At 36.6% G+C, this 21,263-nt stretch overlaps 2 protein-coding genes across 2 annotated transcripts; one reads left to right on the plus strand and one right to left on the minus strand.

Annotated features, from left to right (window-relative positions):
- Positions 1-4,274: 4,274 nt before the first annotated feature.
- Positions 4,275-13,270, minus strand: LOC121409697 (coelenterazine h 2-monooxygenase-like). The gene is made up of 3 exons (XM_041601607.1): positions 12,263-13,270; positions 11,637-11,712; positions 4,275-5,317 (listed from the first exon to the last, which is right to left on the minus strand). Exons 1-3 carry the CDS (start codon positions 12,692-12,694, stop codon positions 4,803-4,805), a joined length of 1,023 nt encoding a protein of 340 aa, XP_041457541.1. The 5' UTR covers positions 12,695-13,270; the 3' UTR covers positions 4,275-4,802.
- A 992-nt stretch (positions 13,271-14,262) lies between these two features.
- LOC121409702 (coelenterazine h 2-monooxygenase-like) lies at positions 14,263-18,942 on the plus strand. Its single transcript, XM_041601614.1, has 3 exons — positions 14,263-14,922; positions 15,498-15,573; positions 16,936-18,942. Exons 1-3 carry the CDS (start codon positions 14,467-14,469, stop codon positions 17,448-17,450), a joined length of 1,047 nt encoding a protein of 348 aa, XP_041457548.1. The 5' UTR covers positions 14,263-14,466; the 3' UTR covers positions 17,451-18,942.
- The last annotated feature ends 2,321 nt before the right edge of the window (positions 18,943-21,263 follow it).

Genomic DNA, 21,263 nt, shown 5'->3' on the forward strand with positions numbered 1-21,263 from the left:
TTAAAAAAAGAAAAAAATGACTTATCTACAGTAGTGAACCAAAATTTTGGAGGAGGCTAGATGAGTCATATCACGTAAAATTATAAGAAGCTGCGAGCGAGCAAAAATTTTGACATTCTTAAAATGAAAATGTAATTTTAAAAATATCATATTTCACCCTTCTCTCCTTCCTTTTCTTCCTTTGTTTTTTTTTTGGGGGGGTCGTAATTTTTTTTCGGGGGAGGGGGGGGGCTATAATCCCCCATCAGTATGTCACTGCTTATAGCTACCCCACTCACATGACTCATGAAACTTAAGGCACGTAGGATTATTTTCACATTTTTTTCTTGATAAGATATTGTTTTCTTGTTTCCAAGGGATACTGTTAACACGTAACGGGTCAAAGGGGGCACAGAGCACATTCCCTGGCCAAAAAGGGGCACTGATTCGAGAAGGAGCACTTACAAAAGGCAAGGGAGCAATTATTTCTCACACATAAAACGGGTCCTCCTCAGCCCCCCCCCCCCCCCCAGGTTCGCCGCCCCTGGAGGGAGCTACTACTAGCGGTAATCGTTTTTTTTTATCCATCCTGTATCTGAAATTCTTCTTTCTCCTCCTATTCTTCTCCTCCTGTTTCTCATCATCATCATCTTCTATCTTCTTCTTCTTATTTCCCTCCCTTTCTCCCCCTTCGCCCTCCTTTCTGTTTTCTACATTTTTTTGCGGTGGGGGAGGGGCTGGCCTCACTCCCTGGATCCGCCAATGCACTGCATTGGTGTTGGTGTTAAATCAACACCGGAGTTTTTGCAGTGTGGTTAAATATGTGGGCTGCAGAGAGAATATTGTCTCGCAATGGGGCCACTTTGCAACCAAGGAAAAAGGAAGAAAGGGAAAGGAAAAAGGGTAAACTATTATATTTTTTCTGAATATCATATAAAAATTTAGCACAAAATTAGATCTTTGTATGAAAATTCAAATCTCGCTCGTTGCATTTTAGAAATTTTGCCCCATAAGGAATATAGTTGCCCCCCTCAAAATTGTTTGGTTTATTACGGCGCTGCATAGAATTGTATTTACCTTCAAAGTGCCAAATACAACCAGAGAAGTTGTAACCTTATTTTCAGCCCCATTTTCTCTCCTAATCGTTCCTAATCTTTGAAAATGTTGTGATCACATGTAATCCAATTCCTTAATCTTCTTGAATAAACTGTAAATAGTGTATTTCGATCCGATTTTTAATGAAACATAAAATACAAAAAGGGGAAGTTATGATCCTAAAATCGTCATTCTATCTTAAGAAAAAATAATGATATTATGAACAATAACATAATGATAATGTTGCATAAACTAGATAAAACAAACAAAAATGATGAATAATTTCCTCTTTCAAGGGCGCGTCAGATTTGAGACGCCTTAGTAGTTATGTATTTAAACATTCATGTTGACGAATAGTCTCGCAACAACAGTGGCTACCCTGGGTAAATATGCCGCTATTATTATTATTACTACTACGGCGGCGGTACGGCGAGTCTAAAACAGCTGTTTTATTAGTTTCAATTCAACCACCTGTATGTAGTTGGTGCAAAAAAAATGTTGAAACGGCTGTTTTCGACTTGCCGTACGGCCGTCATAGAGCAAATGTGACCATGGTATCATTCGCTTTTTTTTAGGACAGTCTATTCTGATTGAAAACAAAAATCGTGATTCGTTAATGTAAATGTGTTGTGTTTGCCAGAACATTGTAACTCATTTTCATACTCTCTAGGCACAGACCCTAACTGAGTCTTTGATCAAGGGTGGGTCTTGAGGAGGTTTTAAAAGAACTTATTACTTAAGTCTTCTTTTTCGTAACTTCATCACACAGTGATTATCATTCTGACTAATCTCACTCCCTGAATTTCAGACCGTTCTATTTCAAGAAACCGGGCTATGTTGCTAAAAAATAATCTCTTCATGTGGGCATGACGTGGTCTAGTGGTTCTGACTCTCGTCGTTCAAACAGAGGGTCGTGGGTTCGAATCGTAGCCATGACGTGTTTTCCTTCAGCAAGAAAGTTATCCACACTGTACTGCACTCGACCCACGTGAGGTGAATGAGTACCCGGTAGGATTAATTCCTTCCATGCATTGAGTGCCGTTGATGGTAGCTCGAGCTAAAGCCGGGATAATATTAGCAAGCGCTTTGTATCATCGGGCAAAAAGCGCTATATAAATCCAGCTATTATTATTATTATCATTATTATTATGTAGGCCTAAAATAATCTATTTCACTTATGAATAAAAACGTCTAGGCAAGATGCCAACTGTGAATACATATATATTTTCCACGGGTAGAATTTATATAAACAAATCAAGTCCAAGCAAATCAAATGCACGCACCCTTATGTATCATAAGCCAGAAATACAGAGATAATACAGTCAGGTTCATGTCAATTTGGCAGTTTTCTTTTGGCAGAGCTCCCATTGATTATTGAACTTTTTGCGAAAGTGTTATTGCAGACAAGGGCGTTTATGTTGCAGAAGAAATCGCCGTTGATATTCACTATCACTCTTTCTCTCTCTTTCGATCCGTTGTCTTTCTTTCTTTTATTCTTTCCTCCTTTCTTTCGTTCTTTTGTTCTTTCATTCTTTCTTTTTTTCCCCTTTTTTCTGTACTCATTCATTTATTTATTCTTTTTTCTTGTCTTTTCGATCCCTCTCCTTTCTTTTCCATTGTCTCTTTTTTTCGTTTCTCTTTTCTATCCCTTTTCATTTCGAATAAGTATAACAGAGCATTTAGGACTGATTTGCAGTGTATAGATTTTTTTTATTTAATAGGCCTATATTTATGTTTGGATATAAAATTTGTTGAAGTGCAACTGCTTATGTCTTATTTAAATGCATCTTAAAAAAAGCTGAAAAATGTACAAAAAATATGCTAGTAATTAAAAAATTACAAAAATAGCACTTGGGATAAATTCCACACATTTATGTCAGTGGGTTAGAGATGACTCGGAATGGCGTTAGCTGGTGCATGTCTCAGCTCTTATTTGCAGAGGTAAAATGACCGGCTAAAATGAATATGACTAGAAATGATCACACAGAGTAGATAGGAAATATATCACTCTGACTCAGAATCGAGTTGATTATCTCTACGCTATGCAGAATCAAATTTCTGGGATCGACAAAAATATTTTCATATTTTGAAATTAAAAACACAAATATATTACAGTTTATGCCAAACTTGCATCGACAAGACTTCTGCAAATCATTCTTTTAAAATTAAACTGAGAACTTTGATTTTACATCCGATATTGATTTTTTTATTTAATGCTTGTTAGTCTTTCTCCTCTTTTTTCAAATGAGTAATGTCATCGATACATTAGTCTCTTGTTCAAATCAAAATTATTTGTGGCTAGACTTGTCCTATAATTATATCAAAAACTTACATAGTACCGGTTTGTGTGATTAGGTACTTCCAAAAAAAAAGACGAGATACCTAAACCTTGTAGATATAGGGAATCAAATACATCAAAGAAGAAAGTTCTTTGGAATATCTACTAGAATATGCCCCGTAAATTCCACTTCAGATTCATTATGTTAGTTCACATATGTTAAAATTACAAGAGATTCTGTCGGTAACACGTCGAGGTCGGTTTTTCACAAGTCGAATAATCGCCGAACTTTAAGCAATATTTGAGACTAGATTATTCAAAACAAAATGTGTTGCCGCATCTTCTAAAGTAAAATATGCCATAATCGAAAGATTATATATAAAGCTGGACCACTCGGCAGAACAGTTGTGCTGCAATGGCTCAGCTGAGTAGGGCGATCCATCCAATGTTATTTTATCATGTATTATTATGTTGTGATTTTATATGTATTGTTTTTTATATTGGTAAGTAAAATAAAATAACAAATCTGTGGTTCCAAAGAGATTCGACTTAGGAGGAGTCGCCAGTCCAACATGGGGAACCAGATTCTCACGATATTGCTTTGCATGTGTTTAAGATTCTTTATCAATTTGACTTGGAATATGATCAATTTCGTTCCGCAAGTAAAAAGTTTTGTTCTAGGTGTATCTAAATTCAATTACGTCTCCGACACTACGAAAGGGGAGATGGGATTGATCTATCAAGGTAATGTGTTTGAATCATACCACCTCAGTATGCATACATATTAGAAGCTTGCATGACATCTAGCTAGCTGAACATTTTTATACAGAGGAAATTATTTTTATATACACTGTAGAAAATTTATCCTTAAAACATGTAAAATAAAAGAAGTTCCTGCAGCAGTGTCTCGAGAACACCTGTAATCATACCAGATTGCGTAATCTTACAGGAAATTGGTATTTGGTGTATGGAACCTTACAAATTTCCTGTAAGAAAACATTCTTTTCCCACTTTTTAACAAACCTGTTCAGGTAAATTGCAGAAAAATTCCTGTTTTATGAATTTACAGAATGATTCTGTTTAATATTACTTTCTGCAAAATCTTTTTTTCCCTGTAAAATCAGGGTTTCTTTGAACAGTGTAGCTGGAATCATGGTTCAGAAAAAAAGAAGAGTTTCATAGGCTATATGAGGCGACATCTACATAGTCCTTTCTTAGATTGAACAAACTTCAAAAATTGTTTTATGCTATGTACAGTCCCACCGACGAACCTACTCCAAACCGACTGATGGCATGCCATTGGAATTACGCAATTTAGCATAGTCGGTCTGGAGTCGATATTATTGGTATGGTGGTAGCGTTATCAAGCATAGATATAAAATAGCCCAGATTTTTAGGGGGGATGTATGTAAGTTTACTACATTCTATAATTCATTTCCAAGCTATAAGTCTATTCATAAATTTCTGATAAGAATTCCTTGATATGATCCCCTATCTGGATGGGAGAGTCTTCTTGGAGGAAATGGTGGCCCTCGCACCTGACCTTCTTCTGGTTGGGCCAATCTTCGGTGATCCTCTCGATCCAGTCACTGATGACTCCAGGAGTGGCCAGGATGCAGAGTTTGGGTAGATCCGCCGAGTCCTTGAGGAAAGCGTTGTAGGCCGTAGCTCTGACGATCATTTCGTCCGGGCCTTCACCCAAGATGGGGATCTCGCGGGGCCATGTCAGGGTCGGACGTCGGTCCTCCCCGGGGTTCTTGAAGGGCTGGCGGTAGGCATCCATCTCCTCAACCCGCAGCTTCCGGATGACGGCGAAAGGGAGGAGCTGTTCCACAAAAAAGTTCTGCTTCAGGACCATCTCTTCACCGGCCTCGGAGCGGATATCCTGGAATTTTTCCCTCATGCTGTTGTCCAAGAGCTCCCATAATGGAAGGGCTTGTACGATACTCTCCATATGCACCAGACCTAAAGGAAAGGACAATGTTCACAATTACAATCGTATATTACTACGCATAGTTTGGCGGTGACTTTACTCAAAGACAACCCCTCGATCCCTGGATATAATAAAGTCCATCAGAATAATTGTTATAGAAATACTGTATGTTCTGACATAACTGACTAAATGTAGTGTCCATAAAAACTTCATTAAAATGTCCGTCATTCACATGTTATTTTATTTCATTTTTTATTTAATATGAATTTATGTTAATAAAGTTGGTTGTGAACCCGGGCTGTAAATTCATATTTTGACTCTTGGTGGTTAATATACGCACTTGGTACCCAAAACAAATGTGAAAAGTTATATTTTTAAAATAAAAAATGTTCACAAATCTCACCAAAATTGTGTACGAAATTCTTCAACTTCCCTTAAAAACTGAAAAAATGTTCCAATGACAAACTCAGTTTGTTCGCTCCCTCAATTTAGAGTTTCTTTAAAAAAAAGTTAGACGTCTCCCCCCCCCATCCTCTAAAAAAAAGATCGGCATACGGCCATGAGTAAATTATCTTTTTATGTGAATCTCTCTCCTGTATTCTTCCTCCGCTAAGGTCGGAGATCAACGGCGCCGTTGGAAGGGCCGCTATTCATTTAAGGCTCTTAATCATTGATGCAATCATGAAGCACTGAGTAAGTTTTGACGAGTTGTGTGGAGGTTGCGTAAGAAGTATAGAATAAGCGTATGTAATTGGGCTTTTGTGTTGCTGCTAATACGCTCCGGAGGTAGAAAAAGGACCGAATCAAGAAATAAACATCCTCTTTTAGATATTTTAATTTGATATGGAACTTGAAAAGCCCATGTGTAACCCCCCTCCCCCCTCCCGGAAAACCAGACGTCCACCACAGTCTGGCGACTGGCTAACCCTTTCCTGTTCGAGATGTGACCAGGATATCACGTTATATATTGCCATTCAGCAAAAAGGGATTTCCCCGCAATTGAGAAGTTGTATATTTGTATTAGAGAGAGTGCCGTGTATTTTTGCGAATTATCTCCCCAATAAAGTGCCAAGAATCGCCGGCGGAACAAACTGGTCGCGCGTTTCCGTTTTACACCCTGGCGAAGGCATTTTCCGGAAAAGTAGCCAAAAAGCGACTAGTGAAGAGTCTACACACGTCGCTGGTTGCATGCAGCGTGCGACACAGGCGAGTCCACCACCGCATGCAATTTGCACGTACAATTACTGATCAGAGCACAGAGTTCCTCGGCACTTCATGTACAGAGAGAGCGGCAGTCAGGAGTGAAATCCGAACATGCTTTTGCAGTCGCGTTGTTTATGATAGTTTTTTTCTAAAAATAAATTATTAACTAAATGAATAGAGTGACAGACAAAATCAAAATAAACAGATACTTATAATGGAAAGACAAATTGAAGTTTGATGGATTGATACACTGAGAAGCTGCCGAAAGATAGATATAGAAGACTGATAATTAGATAGAGACAAGATAGACAGATAGATAGATAGATAGAAATAGAGAGAGAGAGAGAGAGAGGTGGATAGAGAGATAGAAAGAGAGAGAAAGAGTGAGAGATGGATGGATAGATAGAGAGGGGGAGAGACAGAGAGGTTGATATATAGAGGGAGAGGGGGAGAGAGAGAAACTTAGATAGAGAGAGAGAGAGAGAGAGAGTTGTAGATAGAAATATGGACGGACAAAGAGAAAGAGAGAAAAAAGACAGACAGATGCTAGAGAAGGAGAGAGATAGAGAATTTGAGAGACAGATAGATAGATGTTAGATAGAAAGATAAAGAATGAGAGAGACAGAGAAGATCGATAGACAAATTAACAGATAGATAGATACATAGATATATAGATAGAGAGAAATAGAGAAAGACAGACAGATGGATAGATAGAGATAGATAGATGAGAGATAGATAGATGTTAGATAGATAAAGAGGGAGAGAGACAAATAATATTAACAAATTAACAGAAAGATAAGTTAAAAAATAGATAGATAAATAGATAGAGAGAATAAGAGAAAGACAGACAGATGGATAGATAGATAGATAGATAGAGAGAGATGTTGAATAGATAATTAAAGAATGAGAGAGACAGAGAAGATTATTAACAAATTAACAGATAGATAGATACTCTAGTTAAAAAATAGATTAATAGATAGAGAGAAATAGAGAAAGACAGACAGATGGATAGATAGATGGATAGAGAGATAGATAGAGAATTTGAGAGATAGATAGATGTCAGATAGATCAAGAATGAGAGAGAAGAGCGACACATTAACAGATAGATACTGTAGTTTATACATAGGTAGGTAGAGAGAGAGAAATAGAGAAAGACAGACAGATCACAGATGGATGGATAGATAGAGAGAGATAGAGAATTTGAGATAGATAGATGTTAGATAGAGAATGAGAGAGACAGAGAAGATTATTAGATAGATAGATACTGCAGTTACATAGATAGATAGATAGAGATAGAATTTGAGAGATAGATATCAGATATATAGACAGATAGAGAGAAAGACAGACATCAGCAAATCGGCAAGGCAAATGATGAAGGCAAACATTCGTATTGAACCTGGAAAGTATAAGCTCAGCTACATTTGCAAGTACGGTATGTTCTGCGGATAACTTCGGTGCGGACTTTGGATCGCGCGCCCAGCTGATAACGTAAACAAACGTAGACGTAGACTCTTCACTAGTCGCTTTTTGGCTACTTTTCCGGAAAATGCCTTCGCCAGGGTGTAAAATGGAAACGCGCAAACTGCGCGTGTTTTGAAGCCCGGTTAAATTAGGTCATGGTCTAACTCTGTGCTGAAATTATAGACAGCCAAGAATGTCATAACTTTGTTTTTCAAAAAAACTCTGCATTTCATTTTTTGGTTGCAATCCTTTATGTTTGGATTTGAAATCAATAAAAATAAACTTGAAACTTTTGTCTATTTCCTAACAGTGGCGAAACTGTGGGAGGGGGACGGGGTACGTGCCCCCATCGACTTGCAAAAAAAACGGGAGAAAAGGGGGGAAAGAGGGAGAAAGAAAGAGAAACGTAGTGGGGAAGAAAAAAATATTGCATAATTTGTTATTATATTACATAAGAGATATTTTTTCATAACTTTATGACAAATAATTTGCTTAGGGCTTATGTGTTTACACTCCTGGAGCTCGCATTGTTTGTTAAATGAGATAAATAATCATGTTCAAGGGGATAGAATGGCACTAAAACAGCCCGTTTTCACACTTCTAGCTTATTATTAAATGTAGTTGCATATGCTTTTTTATGACCACGTAAAGTGGTTGCCTCCATTTTTGGTATGAATGTAAAACATTTCCGGTCCGTACTTACGTTTGCAGCAGTGAATTGCTGAGATATTTATGCTCTTCACGAATTCTTGAATAAAACAGTTTTCAGGGGCCGCGGGAGCGGGGGGGGGGTTGGCTTCAGACCCCCACCCCCCTTTCAAAAACTTTTTCAAAAAACGTATAAATGACCATATGATTGTGATTTTAACATGGTCAGCCCCCCCCCCAATTTGAAAACCGTTCCGCGGCCCCTGGTTCTTAAAGTGTCCCCTTTTCGGGTCTGAATATCAACAATTTTCAGCTCGCGCTTCGCTCTCGCATCATTTCGGTTAATAAAATACGTGTGGTCTTCATGAATTTCAAAAACAAGCCTTAGAATGCATCTCTTCATGTCTGAATATCAAAATAAAATGTTAAGCTCACTTCAATGTCTTAGTGAGATGCGTATCATGTTTTTGGCTACAAAAAGTTCTTCATGTGTTAATGTGTATTCTAAAAAAAAATATATATATATCCGCACGCGATTGACACTCGCATTAGATGACTATGGTGAAAAATGAACTCGCATGCTCGTCATGAATTCCGAAAAAATAGTCCTTACAATGTTCGTTTGGGGTGGTGTCTTTATTCATTTCATTTATTCAATTTAATTAATTTCATTTATTTATTCATTCATCCAACAAAATTTATAATGCAATAATTACAATAAATAAAACATAACATCAGAAATATAAATGACGTAAATATTCAAATGAATCAAATATAAAGAATATACCTCTGATACAGAAGATGATATTTCCAATTTTATAATAACAATATGCAAGATATGTTGGGAAAATGGAGTGGCCCACTGAAAAGCAAAGCTTGTAAAGTGTGGACCACTCAAGAAGAAAAAAAAAGTATATCACTTAATCTATATGGGCCAAAGGAAGCAGCAATACAAAATAGATAATGAAATAAAGATATAAAAAAGTATTACAGTAAAGGAAAAGGTGAGCAGAGACAAAAAAGACACGAAGACAAAACGAAACAACAACAAAAATAAGACACACAAAACAACAGAGTAAAAATAAACAAACATTGCTGCACAAACTGCTAAAATCAGAAGAAGTGAGAAATGGAGAAAGAGAAAGGCAAAGAGAGTGAGTGAGAGAGAGAGAGAGAGAGAGAGAGGATGATAGAAGTGTAGTCAATCTAACACAATCACCGAGGGTAATCTGTAAACAGGTAAACATTAAATGAACAAACAAATCATAGAGGTAAAGGAATCAATGTGAGGTATTGTAAGACTGTAACAAAATGAATTTTAATTTTCTTTTAAATGGATTAAGAGAAGGAAAAACTTGATATCTGGGTGAAGAGAGTTCCAAAATTTTGGGCCCCTATATATAAATGTATTTTGAGCGAACAGCATTCTAAGCATAGGCAAATAAAGATCATCGCGACGTCTAATAGAGTAATTGTGTGAGGAGCTGTTTTTTAAGAACCTGTCATGAAAAATAAGAGGAAGCATATTATTATTGTATTGGTACATAAATTGCCCAAGCTGGAGTAGGTAAAGATCACCGATCTTCAAAATTTTGTTTTCGTAAAAAATAGGATCAGTGTGGAAACATACATGGAAAGAAAAAACAAGTCGAAGTGCTTTCTTTTGCAGCAATAAAATCCTGGTAAGTAAAGTTTGATGAGTGTTTCCAATATAAGAAGACCATAAAGAAGATATGGTAATACTAAAGAAGAGTATAGTGTGAGTAAGGAAGCTAGTCGACGGGAGGAACATTCTTAATTTATTCATGACACAATATTACGAGAAATTATTTTGCAAATATTGTCAATATGACACTTCCAAGAAAGTTTATTGTCTACAGTGACACCTAAAAAATCAATATTCGATACACATTCCCATTGAAAATTATCAAACTTAATACTATTAGGTAATGAATTTAAGATGTTACTATACAACATGTATTTTGTTTTTTCTTCAATATTAAGAGAAAGTTTGTTACTTCTAATTCATTCGAGTAATTTTAGGCAGTTCTTGATTGTTTGAACAAGAGAGTGTGGGTCTTTATCAGAAAAAAATAAATCGGTGTCATCAGCAAAGATTATGAAAGACAACATATCAGATGATCTGCAAAAATCGTTAATATATATTGTGAAAAGAATAGGTCCCAAAAGGATTCCTTGTGGCACACCGCAATTAATGTCCTATAAGTTGGAAGAATGGTCATTCAGTGAAACAAATTGTTTTCGATTGGAAAGGTAATTCATGAACCACTCCAAAGCCTTGCCACGTATACCATGATGATAAAGTTTGCTAAGTAATATTTCGTGGTTGATTGTATCAAAGGCCTTGGATAGGTCAAGGAATATACCAACCATATGAGAAGATTTATCTAAGACATGAGCTACCTTTTCAATGAATGACAAAAGAGCATGAACGGTACTGTGTTTTTCTTTAAAGCCGAATGGAAAATTTGAGAATATATCATGTTCTTTTAAGAAAGTGAAAGTTCGAAAATATATGATTTTTTTTAAATTTTTTAAAAAGAGATTGGACGATAATTATTAACACTCAGCCTGTTCCCCTTTTTATACAATGGGATAACTTTAGCGATTTTCATAGAATCAGGAACTTGCCCGTTAGTTAAATATGAATTAAAAATATGAACTAGGGGAATAACAATGAATGGAATAATTGCTTTTACTATAATATTATTAATATCGTCATATCCAGAGCTTTTCTTGTTGCCTAAGTTAGAAATAATGTCCATGACTCCATGAATATGCGTTGGATTTAAAAAGAGCTATAAAAAAGAGCTTTAGCTATATATTAGGCACTTTACAGTTTTATGATTATATGTTGGGTCCCCCCATGCCTCTGCATTTCGGGGCACCCAAACCATTTATTATAATGATAGATATTTTAAAATATGTATTTGTGAAGTGATTTGTAATTAATTCACTAAGAAAGAATTTAAATTAAATTGAATTGTATAGAACTGAAAATAAGTGTAATTTGCTGACCTTCTAGTCTATTCCTGTGTTCATTGGACCAGTGAAATCCCAGGCCTGAACCCCAGTCATGGCACACTATGCTTACCTGAAAAAAAAAGAAAGATTAATTATTTTATATAGGTGAACTACTCTCGCTTTAAATAAAATCATCACAAACAGCAATCATAGTAATTAGTTTCCCCGTCACACAATTTACAGAAAATCTACAACATCGGCTTAAATGCTAGTGTAGCATCCATAGCAGAAAATATAAAAATAAGAGTTGCATTTTTATACCATTATATTTAATTCAGCGTGCAAAGGGAGCGAAGGGAGCGAAGTGCATGTACTATTGACCTTTTGTACTTCCTTCCTTTAAGGAAACTCATTACTCGTTTAAATGACAGTTCAAACGCATGCGGTCATTTTAGCAACTGTATGAATAGAGTAAATTAGATAAATAGTAAAAGGAAGATAGTTATGTACTTATTTGTTAAAAACAACATTTTAATCTTGTAATAGCAATGGTATATTGTCCCCACAGTCCCCTTTGTTTTTTAAATTTATGAGGACAAAACTATTTCTTCCCCACCCCTATTTCTTAAAGCCATAGCAGGGTGTTAAATCTACCCCCTTTAAAAAGTCGCGTGAAGTACCTTTTCTGGTAAGTTTACGGTATCAAACCAAGCAGATAGATATCGGTAGTGATCAACAAAACGGTAGGAATGGTTGGCGAGCTTGTTCGAACGTCCCTGACCAATAAGATCAGGCGCAAGACACCGAGCGACGGGTTCCACGCGAGGTATAATATTCCTCCACAGGTATGAAGACGTCGGGTTACCATGAAGGAATATAACTGCGTGTTTATTGCCACTGGTTTTTACAGCATCCGAGTCGTAATACGACATCTTCTCACCCAAGACCTCGGCTGTCTGACATTTTCCCCACCACTCGTCGGCCGTTACAAGCGGTGGTAAGGTGGACTGAGACCGTGATGAGACAACTCTGGCAACTCCCTGTACCCTGGTAGCCACATTCTTGTATCCAAACAAGGTTTGCAGACGACTTACTGCACAACGGACCGCCATCTTGGCAATTCAATCAAGAACAGATATCATACTTCTTTCCCGGCGTCAAGGGTATTGGGACCTTTAGACCTTTCTAGTATGTTTGGTATATAAATATTATCATATGGGACGTGAATGTTGCCGTATCAATATTTGCATCTATTGCAGAATAAAACGATATGCATGTAGTTGATGAAATCGGGAAAATGGCAATGATCGATGTAATGACATGTTTATATTTCAATGACAGTATTACGAGAGGGAGCTCGAGAGTGCGCGTTGGGGCGATGTATTCGAGAGAGGCGGCTCGGGGGTGGTTACCAAGAGAAGGGTGTTTAGGTGAGAGGGCGGATGGAGGTAGCTTGATAACATCGAATAATTTTATTTAATAACCTATTCTAGTTAGGGAGGGAGCAAGGGGCGGCGGAGCGAATTTAAAAGTGAGGGTGGGCAGAGGGGGAAAAGGGCACTTTTTTATTTCGAAAAGGGCAATATCTTAAACAAAGAAAAAAAAGACTTATCTACAGTGGTGTAGTGAACCAAAATTTTTGAGGAGGCTAGATAAGTCATATCACGTAAATTTATAAGAAGCTACAAGCGAGCAAAAATTTTGACATTCTTAAAACGAAAATGCAATTTTAAAAATATCATATTTCACCCTTCTCTCCTTCCTTTTCTTCCTTTTTTTGGGGGGGGTCGTAATTTTTTTTCGGGGGGGGGGGCTATAGCCCCCCATCAGTATGTCACTGCCGCTTATAGCTACCCCACTCACATGACTCATGAAACTTAAGGCACGTAGGATTATTTGTACAAGTTTTTTTTTCTTGATAAGTTGTAATTACTAAAAATATGTGTTTCTTGTTTCCAAGGGATACTGTTAACACGTAACGGGTCCTTAAAGGGGGCACAGAACACGTTCGTAATAGGCACATTCCCTGGCTAAAAAGGGGCACTGATTCGAGAAGGAGCACTAGAGGCAAGAGAGCATTATTGCTCACACATAAAACGGGTTCTCCTCAACCACACCCCCCCCCCCCTCAGGTTCGCCGCCCCTGGAGGGAGCGTAATCAAAGTTTATAATTCATTTAGAGCACACTTCCGTAGCAATTTTCGGCCAGTGGCAGTACCGAGGGAGGAGGGGGTTGGGGGCCCGGTTTAAAGAGGGAATACTGCAAAAGTATAAATGCCTCTCTGATCAGATCCACCCCAAATTGCCTCACCCCCCCCCCCTCCCACTTGCTCCAACCCCCTATTTTTTTTAATTCCTGGTGTCACCGCGCTTGCACCAGCTGTTTCCTGCCAAGCGAAAAAAGGGTCAAAATGCAAAAAACATATAAATATATATATATAGGTGGGAGGGGGCAGCAGGTACGGACGGATTTGGGAAAAAAATGAAGTAGTGACTAGTGGGCTGATCGACCCCCCCCCCCCCCCCGATCATAGATTTGATCATAGGTATTCGTACGATGATTTAGAACATTACACAGTAAGATATTCCAATAGTCTCAATATTAGCATCAAATTCTACTACATTTTATTCTGAAATCGGGTCGCAGACCAGTCGTAAGGTGTTGGGTCGCCTTTATTCTTGCTGAAGTCCGGACAGTCGCTCTGTATTTTGCCTTTTATTTTAAGCTCCAAGATACCTTACAATTTGGACATTGACCTGCATGTAAACAACGAAGTACGATTCGATGGGGAATTGATCAATTGTTGATTTCGGGGACAGTGCTTGGCTAGACTTATACCCTGGATATCCAGATATAGACGTGATAGTATATTGCTGCTGAATCATGCTTAGAAAAATGGCGTCCAGTTCTATAGGAAGACTGCAGACCGTCGTTGGCCATTTCAAACTTGGGCAGCAGACGTCGACCAGCGGAAAGCTCGTCGCAAGGCCCGCCGCAGCTATGGCGTCGCGCAACCAGTCAACGATACCCCTGGTTACAGCAGATGATTGGTGGGGAAAGTGCACGAAAGTCGACGTTTTAGGGGAAAAGATGTCATATTATGATTCGGATCCCCAAAATAGCAACAACAAGCATGCAGTAGTCTTCCTTCATGGCAACCCGACGTCTTCATATTTGTGGAGGAATGTTATTCCTCGCGTGGAACCCATCGCTCGATGTCTTGCTCCAGATCTTATTGGTCAGGGACGCTCCAACAAGCTCACTAACCATTCTTATCGTTTTGTTGATCACTACCGTTATCTATCTGCTTGGTTTGATTCTGTCAACTTACCAGAAAAGGTATAGAAATGAAAGAAAGCTGCCAGCTGTGATAAGAGATTTGTTTAAATAAGACTCTTCAAGTTCAACCATGAATTATTAATATAAATTTAACTTCATTCCATTTGACTTTTCAAGTACCATATACCCAGTTGTTGTGTGTCCAGACAATCAATTTTAGAAAGTCATTAGGAAACATTTACAAGCGATGTTTCATGAATTTTTAGTCAAAATGTTAGGAAATATAAAGAACAAAATAGAAGATGATTACAACTATTGAATTCATATTTTTAGTGTAATCCAAGACAAAAAAAGAAGGCTTCAAAAATATGAAATGTCCGAACTCCAGACCCCCATCCTAACTTAAGAATAACTTTTTCAGTTAGATAATTTGCAATAACAAATAAAATATTGATGAGAAAAACAAGTTGAAGTAAATGAATACTGCTAAATGATGACTTCATGTGACACTGAATCTATTATGGAAATGATAATATCTAGGCAGATTTTTTTACACATTTTTTATTTCTTTTTTAATTTGATGATTCAAATGATACATTTAGTAAAGAAATTCCATTTGTCATTTTGTTGGGCAGGTTAGCATAGTATGTCATGACTGGGGCTCTGGACTAGGATTCCATTGGTGTAACGAACACAGAGAAAAAGTTGAAGGTAAGTTGATTAGTACAGGGGAGTTCACTTTGAAAATAATTCAATGTTTAAAAATTAAAAAAATTGAAGGTTTGATTAAAATCCATAGTCATGAATTTGTAAAGTTTTGATTTTTTTTGATGTCATAGACAAGTACCTCTTCCATGTGTTGTGTGATACTAATCATTGAGCATTTATTTTCTAACAAAGTTAAGAGTAATTTCATTTGGGGACAGATATATAGGACATTACATTGTTCACTGCAACCACCCTGCCTGTGGGGAATCTACAGGTAGGACTATGGTTTCCAATGCTGTACATAGCACACAGTTGCAATTTATTTTTCATTAGTAAATTGGGAATATTTTTATATTCACCTGAGCGCTCATAATCTTGATTTTTGGGCATATTTTTGTGTACTCCCTCTATTGGTGAAAAGTATTATGGCAAGAAAATTTTCATTTTTCAATCTCTATTTTTAATTAAGAAAAAATAATTCAAAGAATCAAATTTACAGAAGAGCCAAGATATATGATGAATAGCTGTATTGGAAACTGACAGTGTAAGAAAATCAAGCATTTGTTTCATAGAAAAAGAGAGCAAAAATTGCCACCCTTATTTTGCCACACCTGGAGATATAACTGAGAACAAGGTTATTCACTGAATGAGTGGGACATTATACCCCCTTCTATACAAAACCTACATGTATATTTACTTACATGTATCATGTTCCATTGATATATAAATGAATTTGTATGACATGACACATGGAAGCTACTCTTACATGACCTCTTTAAAAATTCTTTGATATATTTTCATTAACACTTGCATATTTTTCTCTCATGTTCTGCTCTTATCAAAACCAACTTATTGTCAGGATGAATTTCCCCTTTAATATCACTCTGAGTGAGAATGGGCCTGCTAAGACAAAATCTGCAGTTTCAAAATCTTTGGCCAAGGATGAGTATTGCAGCTGCCCTAAATTTTTGTTCATGGTGATTTTTCTTAATAAGGAAACAAATTGTGATTTTGCCATTGTCATTGTCTTAAGTGTAACAAATCATTTTTTTACTATTTTATTATTATTATTTTTTTTTTTTGGGGGGGGCTCATACCAAATCTGATGCTTTGGATTGAAATTCAAATCAAAATAATAAAATGGACTTTGGTATGTTGGAAAAGGGAATGAAAGTATTTTCTTTCCACCAGGTAGATGTTAGATTATCATTAGTACGTAAACTTTCCTTGTAGGAATTACTAGTTTTTAATATTGCCGAAACTTATTATCTATATCTGCTCTAGATTCTGTTGATGTTGTCCATTTACATAGTAAGCATTTCATTCTGTTTTGGCAAGGCTTTTTCATTATTATTTTTTCTGTAGGTCTAGTCCATATGGAGAGCGTGGTGGGCCCTGTCCCGGGATGGGATCGATTCCCAGATATGGCCCGAGACTTCTTCCAGGCTCTGCGCTCAGAGGCTGGCGAGGACTTGGTGCTGCAAAAGAACTACTTTGTGGAGCTTCTCCTGCCCAGGGCTATCATGCGCGAGCTACGTCCCGAGGAGATGGATGCATACCGCGAGCCGTTCAAGAACCCTGGTGAAGATCGGCGCCCCACCCTCACCTGGCCACGACAGATTCCAATCATTGGCGATGGCCCGGATGATGTGATTGACATAGCTAAAGCGTACAACTCCTGGCTCAGGGAGTCTGCCGATTTGCCCAAGCTCTTCATCAGTGCAGTTCCAGGATTCTTTAGCGAAGGGATCAAGAAGGGAACTGCTAAATGGCCAAACCAAAAGACTGTTGAAGCTGAGGGTTTGCATTTCCTACAAGAGGATTCACCTATCCAGATCGGAGATCATGTCAAAGATTTCTTGTCTAGTATTTATAAGTGAAACTCCATTCTTGGAATTTCTAAATTCTACAACTCTCTTTAAAATATCAATTGCCTGTATTCTGACTTTGCTTTATGGTATAAACCTTTATACAATTATGGATCATACATGTACCATGAGAAATCGGCTATTATTTATTCATATACTGTTTAGAAATTCAAACTTTTATTTCCATGATTCAATCATCTTGATTTGTTTCAGATTACCTTCAAGTCCATGTGTATAAACTTGGAGACTGATACATCTCCTATAATTAGCATATGGTTCACCTTCCTTAGGAAACCAAGCACTGCAGATACAAGAAACCTGTACATGCTCAGCTGTGCATGAATACATACTTTTTTTTTTATCCATTTTGCCTAAGGGGCCTAAGCTTTCGATCCTAGCAGAATCTTCTTCCGAGTCAAAATGACCAATGAAATATATGTACTTGTGAATGTTAGTCTTACTATTCATCTAGTAAGATTCTAATATATAAGACTTAGAGATATTTTTTTTCTGTCATCATCATGTTAAAATATTAAATCATTTGAGTATTTTTTTTTATAAATGTGCATATTATTGATTGCTCATTCACCATTCCTTTTAGTTTGGAAAGTCAGAACCGAGGAATCTGTGTAGAAGGTTGTAAATCCTACTCTCAGGGCAAGATGACCAATACTTCCAGAAACACTTTTCAGTTGAAAAAAAAAAAAGTATACAAGCTGAAAAAATCCTCCCAAATGAGAGGGAATACATATTTTCACTCTCTCTGTTTTTATATGCATGCGCTATTTGTAATTTTGGCAAAATAATAAGTTACTTATATCTTTTTTCTTCTTAAAAACAAACTTAGCTTCAAGCAGGATATTTTCTTGTGTTCCAAATAATTCTGAAACATTTCGTTCTGAAGAAAAAAAAGTTAACTTGTATCTATTTTGTCCTATTCTAGTATTTTTAAATAGAAAATATGGATCAGTTGAATCAGATTGCCATTAAAATGCCTTTTTAATAAATGTGATTATGTAAATGTAATAATTATGATTCACCTGTATTTTTTGTTTTCTGTTTCACTTCATTTTTTTTAGATCGATAATATGGTATCCCCCCCCCCCCTTTTTTAAAATAGAAAGCCCATCAGCCTTTATCAAAGAAATACACACACCCAAATTAGCCATGTTGTGTTATTGATAAACAGTTAAATAATTATTGAACAAAGTTTGTTGAGAAACACATAGGTTATCAGCTCCCAGCTCTTGACCTTTACCTTTGAAAATAAACACTTCAAATTTGTATTAAGTTGGTACGCCAATGATTACTTATCTTTTAATTCATTGTTAGACACAGGAAAGGATTTTATTTTGAAATATATCATAACGATATAATTATTCAAAACCGAAGAATATTTGCCAATTAGTGTCCATTATTGAATTTTATACATGTACCTTCTAGCTTCTCAGCTATTTTATTCTTGCTTAATATTTTCCCCACTTCTCAAATGCATAAGGGCGTACAATCTGTGTAATGCACTATAAACAAATCAAGGCTTGTAATAAATTACGGTATGTGCTATTATCACCATCATCATCATTATTGTAAAATGCATGATTAGATACCTAATTAATAGAAAAGTCAATTAAAAATAATTGAAAATGAGTGAAACGCCTCTGGCTGTCTAGCCTGCATTACGTGATTCAATATAGCAGCAGTGCTGACTTTGAAAGCAGCTATCTAATAATTATTCCCAAAAGAAAACACTCATAATAAAATACTATGTCCATTGACCCAACTTGACCTTTGACTATGATCATGTGACCTAAAGATGTGTGCAAAACAATTATTCAAACTTGATTACCCTTATATCTGTTTCATGAACCACATGTGTAGATCCATAAACTTTTAAAGTTCTGATGCCAATTCAACAGATACCCCCAAACTCAGCCAAAGTTCATTGGCCTTTGTCTTTGTTATTTTTGTAAGGATATGACATTTCAAAGTTGGAAGTTGCAATAAGAATAATCCTAATGGATGAAGTGATGTCAACATTTGAAAGTCAGCAAGTCATATTTTTGTCCTACTTCAAAAGGAGGAGAGAGATATATTCCGCAAGGTTTTCCTGACAATGTTAATAATATTCCGCATTTATATAGCTCTTAATACATCGGAACAACGTCTCTAAGCGCTTTACAGACATATTATTACCCCGGTCATCCGATCCTTGCATGACCGCATACAGTGTATGCACCTTCTCCACTCCCTGGGGAGCATTCCAACAAGAGTTCAAAGACTCAATTGCTAGGCATACTACATATAGGCTTTCACATCCTACCGGGTACCCATTTAACACCTGGGTGGAGAGTGGCGAAGTGTGGATTAACGCCTTGCCAAAGGACGCTAGGCCATGGTGGGATTCGAACACACAACCCTCTGATTACAAGGCGAGAGTCAGAACCGCTGCACCACAATGCTTCTATGTTGGTTGTTAACATAAAAATCTGAACCTAAAGTTAGCTTTATGTAATGTCCTCATAACTTCGATAAGGATATTTCACAACATTCAAAATATGAAGCATCATTCATTGATCAATTTGGCAAAGATTTCAGGTCACATAAGGTCAAAGTCCATTTAAGGTCAATGAAGTTTGACCATGCATCATTAACAAAAACTTGCCAAAAAGTTTCAGATTTTTTTCTTTTTACAGTTAAGAGACCTTATTTAGTTAATAAGAGCAAATTTCTTATTTCATGCACAACTTAGCATAATTAATTAGTAATGATATTTTTTGAAGAATTTGATCATACAGTATTGTATATTATACCATGGCAATTGCGCATTGGACAGCCGAAAATCTTCTGCGTGGCAGCTCTGGAATAGGGCACTATATTACAGCACACATTGGAAAAATAAAGCGTAAAGGCATTTGAAAATATACAAGGTCTATGAAAGAAGCATGAAGGCCAGTCAACATGGCATCCAAGAGACCGTGGTTTTCATGGGATCATACCTGGATTTCCCATGAATTGTGGTATGGATTCCATTTCCATTTCAATCTTTTACTTCTTATTTCATCAAATATATCTCATGAAAAAAAACAATACTTTTACATTATAAATGGAATACATCATACAGCAATAGCAGCATGAATATAGAAAATCAACATTGATACACATCTATACACTGCTTTACAGAAAACACATGTTCTTTAATAGGTGCAATAATAAACAGACTTTCACAAGTTGCTAAGTCACTTTGCAAGTTTTTTCTATCACTCTCTCTTTCAATCTCTTTTCTTCTCTCATTTTCTTTTTTTAATATCACTCCATTTTTCCTCCCTTCCATACCATCTTTCTTTCTCTTCAACTTTCCATTTTTAATCCTTCTTCATTCAGGGAACTATGTTCATTCAGGGAAGCATTTCATGTAACATGATTTTCACTTAATTTGTTACAAGTTACTGAAATCCTTGCATCTGACTGGTGGCTCAGAGCAAAATTGTCAATGAAATACTCCACTGTGTATATCATTTGCTCCATATTTATCAACTTGTGTCTTTAATCAGCAAGCCATGTTTTTGTACTCAAATGAATTTTATGAATTTTATAAGAGACTCTCTTGAACATATCCAAACAAGTAAACATTTTGGAAAAAGCCAGGAAGACACTTATTCAAAATATTTATCATTTATAGTTTAATTCTTTCATTTTCAATAGAATCACATAATCATGTTGAAATAAATAAAAATACCTGCTCTACATTTACATATATTCATTGCTTCCAGCAATCAGAAATACAAGATGAAAACATTTTTTTTCTTTCCAAAATACATGTAGAGG

The sequence above is a fragment of the Lytechinus variegatus genome, chromosome 1 (assembly GCF_018143015.1).
Source record: "Lytechinus variegatus isolate NC3 chromosome 1, Lvar_3.0, whole genome shotgun sequence".
NCBI classification, from domain to species: Eukaryota; Metazoa; Echinodermata; class Echinoidea; order Temnopleuroida; family Toxopneustidae; genus Lytechinus; species Lytechinus variegatus.

What these genes read in the sequence shown, in the direction of transcription:
- LOC121409702 (XM_041601614.1), top strand. Translation starts at nt 14,467, where the DNA reads ATGCTTAGAAAAATGGCGTCCAGTTCTATAGGAAGACTGCAGACCGTC. An exon ending in CTGTCAACTTACCAGAAAAG is followed by an intron (nt 14,923 to 15,497) that starts GTATAGAAATGA and finishes TTTGTTGGGCAG; the next exon opens with GTTAGCATAGTATGTCATGA. An exon ending in ACACAGAGAAAAAGTTGAAG is followed by an intron (nt 15,574 to 16,935) that starts GTAAGTTGATTA and finishes TTTTTTCTGTAG; the next exon opens with GTCTAGTCCATATGGAGAGC.
- LOC121409697 (XM_041601607.1), bottom strand. Translation starts at nt 12,694, where the DNA reads ATGGCGGTCCGTTGTGCAGTAAGTCGTCTGCAAACCTTGTTTGGATAC. An exon ending in CCGTAAACTTACCAGAAAAG is followed by an intron (nt 11,713 to 12,262) that starts GTACTTCACGCG and finishes TTTTTTTTTCAG; the next exon opens with GTAAGCATAGTGTGCCATGA. An exon ending in ACACAGGAATAGACTAGAAG is followed by an intron (nt 5,318 to 11,636) that starts GTCAGCAAATTA and finishes CCTTTCCTTTAG; the next exon opens with GTCTGGTGCATATGGAGAGT.